General features: G+C 42.5%; 1 protein-coding gene across 1 annotated transcript; it reads right to left on the bottom strand.

Moving 5' to 3' along the window:
* Positions 1-1203: 1203 nt before the first annotated feature.
* LOC112512804 lies at positions 1204-1968 on the bottom strand. Its single transcript, XM_025118945.1, has one exon. The coding sequence runs from the start codon at positions 1966-1968 to the stop codon at positions 1204-1206; it is 765 nt and encodes a 254-aa protein (XP_024974713.1).
* Positions 1969-8064: the final 6096 nt, after the last annotated feature.

Genomic DNA, 8064 nt, shown 5'->3' with positions numbered 1-8064 from the left:
TTCTACTCCTTCCGGTAGGGATAAAACCGGTGCGGTGCTTAGTTTCTCCTTAAGTATCTGGAACGCTTCTTCTTGTTTTGTTCCCCAATCAAACCTAACCGACTTTTTAGTCAACGTCGTCAAAGGCGTTGCTATTTTGGAAAAATCCTGGATGAACCTTCGGTAATACCCAGCTAGGCCTAGAAAACTTCGGATCTCCAATACTGACTTTGGCGATTCCCAATTCATAACTGCATCAATTTTAGCCGGGTCCACCTTGATCCCTTCCGCGTTGACTACGTGACCGAGGAATTGTACCTCATGCAACCAAAACTCACATTTTGAGAATTTGGCGTACAATTGCTCCTTTGCTAGCAGTTCAAGAATCAATCTTAAGTGTTGCTCATGCTCCTCCTTATTCTTCGAATAGATCAAAATGTCATCTATAAAGACTATGACAAATTGGTCCAAATACAGACCACAGACTCGATTCATTAAGTCCATGAATGCCGCAGGTGTGTTTGTCAATCCGAACGGCATTACTACAAATTCGTAATGCCCGTATCGAGTCCTAAAAGCTGTCTTTGATACGTCTTCTTCTCGAACCTTCAACTGATGGTAGCCTGATCTCAAATCGATCTTCGAGAAACAGCTGGCTCTTTGCAGCTGATCAAAAAGGTCGTCGATCCTTGGCAAAGGATACCTGTTCTTTATCGTGATTTTGTTCAGTTCCCGATAATCGATGCACATCCTCATCGTGCTGTCCTTTTTCTTGACGAATAAAATTGGTGCTCCCCATGGCGATGAGCTTGGCCTAATAAATCCTTTATCTAAGAGCTCTTGCAATTGCTTCATCAGTTCTTGCATTTCGGTTGGGGCTAAACGATAAGGTGCCCTTGCGATTGGTGCCGCACCTGGCATCAGATCAATTCGGAATTCTACCTGACGTTCCGGGGGTATTCCTGGCAACTCATCCGGAAATACATCCGGGTAGTCCCTTACCACTGGTACATCTTGTATTGCTTTCTTTTCAAGCTTGGCGTCGATGGCGTATGCCAAGTAGGCTACGCAACCCTTTCGTAGACACTTATTTGCCTTAATGGCATTGATCATCCCTACGCAACCCCTCTTTCGATCACCGTAAACCTGGATCGTTTCTCCTTTTGGAGTTTGAATCTTGACCATCTTCTTATTGCATACTATTTGTGCATGATTGGTGGACAGTCAATCCATCCCCAAGACTACATCAAAACCTCCTAGGCTCATTGGCATAAGCTTTACAGGGAAATCCTTTCCATCTATAACGATCGTGCATTCATCAAATACTTCGTCTACCTTACACTGACTACCGTTGGCTGTTTCTACAGTGTAGGTTTTGTCTAACCTACAGGCACTCTTATCCAGATAGTGGCAGAAAGCAGTAGACACAAAACTACCATTCGCACCCGAATCAAATAACACATGTGCATACACATTGTTGATAGGGAACATACCAGATACGACGTCCGGTGTTTCCTTGGCCTCCTCCAAAGTCATGATGTAAGCTCGGCCGTGTCCCTTAGGTAGCTCCTTCCTACCTTCCGGTCTTCTTCCAAATCCGTTATTCCCCGTCTTCCCGTGGGGTGTCGCACTATTGCGACGTTTTGGACAGTCAGGGCGCAAATGTCCCGTAGCTCCACATTCATAACATGTCCTTCCTTCCGGGCATTCCCGTGCGGTATGCCCCGGTTTGTCACACCGGTAGCACGTCAGGCTCCCCGCCCTGCACTCTCCCTTGTGCCTCTTGTTGCATTTGCTACATAGAGGAATAGTGAGTTCCTCACTTCGGGTTTTTGTCGAAGTCGGAATCCATTTGGATTTCTTGTGGAACTTGCTCGATCCTTCCCATCTTCTCTTCGCCTCTCTTCTATCACTACCTTCTCTAGCGTTGTTCTCTTCCGCCACCTTTGTCATCTCCACTGCTTGTACAAACGTGGCTAGTTTAGTCATGTCTACATACCGCTTGATCTCGATTTTTAAGCCATCCTTGAAACGGCCTATCTTTCTCTCCTCGATGGCCACCTGATACTTGCGAACCTTGCCTTTTCAAGAAACTCGTTGACATATTCTTGTACTGACAACGATCCTTGCTTCAACCTTAGAAATTCGGATTCTAGCTTGTTCACCTCTGTTTGCGAGCAGTACTTATCCATCATCATCTTTTTCATTTGCTCCCATGCCATGGCAGCAATCTCCTCATCACCTCTGACTGCGCACTCAGTCTCCCACCAGTGCAGTGCATAGTCCACAAAGGTCGTAGCAGCATAAGTTACCTTTTGTTCTTCCGCGCACCTACAAATTTTGAAACAGCTTTGCATCTTGGCTATCCAGTTCATCAGGCCGACTGGGCCTTCTATTCCTTTAAATTCCTTTGGCCCGGTGCCCTTGAACGTTTTAAAGCTGCATCCTCTCTCTTTTGTTGCCAACCCAGTGATCCCCATGATGGGCGATTCTACCTTCTCCTTGTCAGATACTTCCATATTTCCGGTGGCTTGAGTGTTCTCATGTTGAACACTTTCTTCCCTTCCTTCTTCATTATCCTTAAATCGGTCGCCTAACAATTCCTTAAGCATATTTGGCAATGTGTCCCGGAGGACTTGTGCCATCTGTTCCGCCATTGTTTCCTTCGTGAGAGGAAATTCTTCCCCTTGATCCCCTTGGCTCCTACCGATAGCCAAACTAGCTAGCGTGGATGGGGCCGTACTTGAATTAGCAGCTCGGGTATTTTCGCGACCTCGACCCTGGGCCCGCGTCCGTCCCCGGACTGCCGGTGGGGCTACGCTATTAATGCCTCCATCATTGAGAGCGTTCCTTGTTGATCCACGAGAAACCATACTGATAACATAGGGTGCTATTATTTCAGTAAGGTTCTAAAGTCAACGTACTCATTCCATTCATATATAAATAATTGCTATATACAGGCGGAATGCATAATATGAAACTAGTGCCAAAAATTCCGTAATGCTAAAAAGATATACTTATATTCCATAAAATCTCGGGGAGAGACATATTACAAAATCCCATTTACCTACAAAAGATGGGATTCACGAAATTTTGACACATAGCTAAATCATGTGATTGTTCAAAAAGAGATCTATTGATAGTTCGATCAGCTATCTAAACCTTCACTATTACATTCCATACCCAAAAGATTTCTCTCCCTCTTTTCCCAAAAGGACTCTAAGTCTAGAACTGATCGGTTGGGTAATAAGGGAGATAAGGGTCCCTCAACCACTGCTCATAGGATGTAGATGGTACGGAGCGCCACAACACACTAGCCCTTGGGCCATTTCTGATGCATCGAACCCAGTTGGAGAGATAGCCCTCTACTACGCCCGCATAGTCCATGGTCACTCTTTTATAGAAGCGAACCCTGTCCTTGATTCTGGTGCCTACGGGGCGAGTGGCAATCATTCGTTCTTGCTCGAGTACCACCTTATCCCAAATCAGGGAATGACACTGGTCTGACAAATCTGCATTTTCTTCAGTCAACTCGATCAGGGCTCCTCCTTGTTCGACATGTGTCCGCTGAAGATTGTTCAGCCATTCATTCAGTCTAGTATTTTCATCTAACGTTCGGGTCACCCTCTCTCTTAGCCTTGTGTTCTCGCCCTCCAGGGTCTCTATAGTCTCTATCATATCCTCACGTGTCGGGGTGCGGGGCGTGTAATCCATCGATGGTTCGGATGTGGTCCTCCTCCCGCTTGGCTCTTGCGACGACACCTCACAGTTGTCGGCCAGACTATTGCTTCTGGTCCTTGAGCGGGAAACATGACTGGCGCTGGGGCGGCGATTGTCCATGAGTCCCCTATTTGGTCCTAGCCCGTGCGGTGTTCTACGTGCTCCGTAACCGCGCCCGCGGCCACACCTGATCGATCTGGTGTGGATGGTGTGCACCATTTTCCCTATAATTTAAAAAGGATCACTAAGTCGAGTAGTGACGTAGGATCAAGCTTAATTGCATGCTAAGCAACGCGACTACACAATGAACATGTGCTTCTAATTATTCTCTCTGTTTAAGCCTAGGCTAAGTAAATCTTGACCTCTTCACCTTAAACTAAGGCTCTAACAATCTTCCCAGTTTAAGCTTAAGCTAAACAAGTTTTAGCCCAATTACCTTAAACTAAAGCTCTGATACCAACTTGTAACACCCTCATTTTCATTCAAAAGAAATGTTACGTAATCTGAATCCTTTTCCTTCATAAATGCACCCAAAAAGATGGCTAATTTAAAACCATCTAAACTATTACAGCGGAAGTCTTTGAAATTATCAAGCTTAACTCAAGTTCTAACCCGCTTACTTTTGGGGTTGAGTTACAAAAGATCATTACAGTGCATTTTAGACAAAAGACTAAAAACAAGATGACAATAGGCAACTCCCTATACCTGTCCCTTGCTTGTATCCGTCCTCGAACTACCTGGGCCTGAGATGCATACTATAGTCAGCTTTATAAAGCTCAGTGAGTTCATGGTTTTCGTGCATAAATCATTGTACGTCATACATTTCAACTTGTGAACTTTAAACCAACTTGTAACATGCAATTTCTGTAAATACTGAACACATGAGATCTCATGATTTAACTGTCGRGTACGAGTCATTTAGTCACTGGCATTCCCTGAGTCGTCAGCCCTGCTCTTGTCTAGACACTCATTACTGRGTCGTGCCACTTGTCACGTGACTTTTAGTCACTGGCATTCCCTGAGTTGTCCGACTGTATCTGCCTAAACACTCATTACTGGGTCGTGCCACTTGTCATGTGACTTTTTGGTCAAATGCTCACCCACTAAAACTGATCAAACTTTGATATAGAAAACATGCTAGAGTTATTCGAAAACTGGTTAAACACATAGCATGCAACTGATCATAAAAACGTCATACATGTAAAACATATCATGTATGTAACTTGAAACATCATGCATTTGTACCATCATCATATAAATCATATAATGCTTGCAACTAAGTTTATACGTAGGTATGCATCCCAGTGTAAGTCTTATGAAGACTCACCTGATAACGTTGATAGTTTACTTAACAGCGCCGACTGGTAACCTACAATTCATAATAGCATATAGCATATAAATGATTAATTTCTCCCAAAGGCTACATAAAAGTCAACTTACGGTCAACTACGTTGGCTAGGGTCAACCTTGGTCAACTATGCTTAAATGCTCCTCACATCAATCAACATTATAGAAACGTGAGTTCCAACATAAGGTGTATTGTCTAGCTATCTATCTTAAAATGACTAAGTCTGGAAGAAGGCCAGAGCCTCTGTGAACGACCAGAGCCTCTGGTGGTATTGACAGAGCCACTGGGCTCTTAAGTCCTTCAGGACCAGAGCCCCTTTGGTTGTATACCACACTTAGAAAATATTTAGTAACCCGTCCATCGATCCTCTGGTTCTAAATCACACTTAGTAACCCGTCCATCGATCCTCTGGTTCTAAATCGCACTTAGAAAATATTTGTATTCAGGACCAGARCCCCTCTGGTCTCTCTTCCAGAGCTTCTGGTCTTCATGACCAGAGCCTCTGGTTCTTAGCCATACTTAGAAAATATTTCAACGCAGGATCAGAGCCCCTCTGGTCTCTCTTCCAGAGCTTCTGGTCTTCATGACCAGAGCCTCTAGTTCTTAGCCACACTTAGAAAATATTTCAACGCAGGACCNGTTCTTAGCCACACTTAGAAAATATTTCAACGCAGGACCAGAGCCCCTCTGGTCTCTCTTCCAGAGCTTCTGGTCTTCATGACCAGAGCCTCTGGTTCCAACCATACTTGGAAAATAATTCACGGGCCAGAGCCYCTCTGTGGTCTCTTCTCCAGAGCCTCTGGTCTCGCGACCAGARCCTCTGGTTCTAAATAATACTTAGAAAATAACTCATTCAGGACCAGAGCYCTTCTGGTTGTCTCATAACTTGATACAKAACTCTTATGCAGAGCCTCTATCTATCATAACTTGACACAGAGCTCTCACGCCGAGCCTCTGTCCATCATAACTTGATACGAARCTCTCATGCAGAGTTTCTAACACGTTAYARAGCTCTCATSCAGAGCTTCTGTATGCCCGCCTCTACGTGGTTTTTACAGTGTGACACRGTGTGCTTACTATATGAAATCTAAACCTTGAATCGATCCTTAAAACCAAGGTTTGGTCGTGGGCCTTCCAGGGTTCTATACACGACCAAAGGCATCACTAGACATAATTAAYATAAGATTTGGTCGAGTATTTACCTYCAAACRTCGAGGAAACAGGGGGTGTTCTTGCTTGGTCTTGAGCTCCGGTTCCTCTTTCTCTCAAGCTCAYGATTCCTTCTTCTCAAGAGATAATCACTCTCGGCCAGTATCCTTGATTTATACCCAAGCGATTTGGCCTATTAGTTGACCAAATCGGCCAAATCCCGATTTTCAGGCTGCAAGACTGTCTTCTTTACAGCCTGCAGCCATGCAGGTCGCAGTTTCCTCAAAGAGGCTAGACCATGCATGCGCCCTTTCCTGCCCTTCCTAACGAGGACAGCAGGCCCTCCTCTGTTTGTGCGGTCCAAAATTACACAACAGGTCCTTCTGATTTTCGCCCATGGCTTGACTTTTCTTTCCCTTTTGGCCCGATTTTAGACTTATTATTAAATTTCTATTTAATATAATTAAAAATAGAAATTGTAAATAAGGATAAATTATTTATTCTCAAATTTTGGGTTTCACAGTTTGCATCTGGATGATGTCTTGAACTCTTTTATTGATAAGAGTTTATTATGTATGTTTATAAACATGTGTGATATTGATATGTAATACTTAACTATTTAACTCACTAAGCGTTGGCTTACCATTTAAGTGGCAACCTCTCTCAGGAAAGAAGACGGATAAAAAGAAAGAACACGTTGTCTGACTCGAAGATTTATCGGGGAACTTGAAGATTTCGATCTTGCTTTTGGGTAAATAGTAACCCGTTGTAGTATGTGTAGTTTATATATAGTAATGTCACGTATTATTTTGCTACTTAATTCGGGTTGTAAGTAAAAAAAAATTCGTTATATCCGGTTTGGAATTGTGTTTTGGGTGGTTTTATCACTAAAATAGAACGGATATTTCGAAGTTTTTCTAGAAATTAATATCCCATATTTTTAGGTTAATTAATGTTATCCCCAAATCTGTGTGTTTCAAAGTGTTAGTCCATTTTCATCGCCTCTGGATCAATTCATCGCCTCTGGTCCATTTTCATCGTCTCTGGTCCTTCATGGCCTCTGGTCCTTCATGGCCTCTGGTCCTTCATGGCCTCTGGTCCTTCATGGCCTATGGACCTTCATGGCCTCTGGACTTTCATCGCGTCAGGACCAATTCATCGCCTCTGGTCTTCTTCCAGACTTAGTCATTTCAGCAGCCTCTGGTCCATCGCCTGCCTCTGGACCAATTTATCGCCTCTAGTCTTCCTCCAAACTTAGTCGTTTCGGCAGCATTTTCAGATTTTCCATCCTTGGCTCCGATTGCTTTGACAAAACTTTTAGAATAATTAGGATCAATTTTGGTCCCAATAATCAATAAATTATATTTTATTGAAGATTTTTTATAAAATTGGTAATTTGGGGTTTGCTCAAGCGAGATGTTATATAAATGCATATTTTTTGGGATTTGATGATTTGTAACTCCCCATTAATTGTTTGGGAGTTACATATTAAATCAATTTACTGAATTACCCTTTTAATTAAATTGTGAACATGACATAAACCTGTAAAAGAATGGAATTTGATTGGTTGACATGGTTTGCAAAGTTAACACAAAATTGTTAGTTAACATTTGATCTCCCCCCCCCCCTCTCTCTATATATCTATATATATATATATATATCTATATATCTATATATATATATATCTATATATATATCTATATATATATATATATATATATATTTGTTTGATTGCTACCTAGGTATATATCCGTTATACTAAAATTTATAAAAGTTGGATATTAATATTAAATTAGGAAAAGGTTCAAACGAGAATATGTGTGATTTTTACACAATACAAGAACACTTATAAGTCAATTAATTATTCT

The sequence above is a fragment of the Cynara cardunculus genome (genome assembly GCF_001531365.2).
Source record: "Cynara cardunculus var. scolymus isolate 2C chromosome LG 5, CcrdV1, whole genome shotgun sequence".
Taxonomy (NCBI): domain Eukaryota; kingdom Viridiplantae; phylum Streptophyta; class Magnoliopsida; order Asterales; family Asteraceae; genus Cynara; species Cynara cardunculus.
The sequence above is the reverse complement of the archived record's forward strand: the minus strand, read 5'-3'. Positions and strand labels throughout refer to the sequence as shown.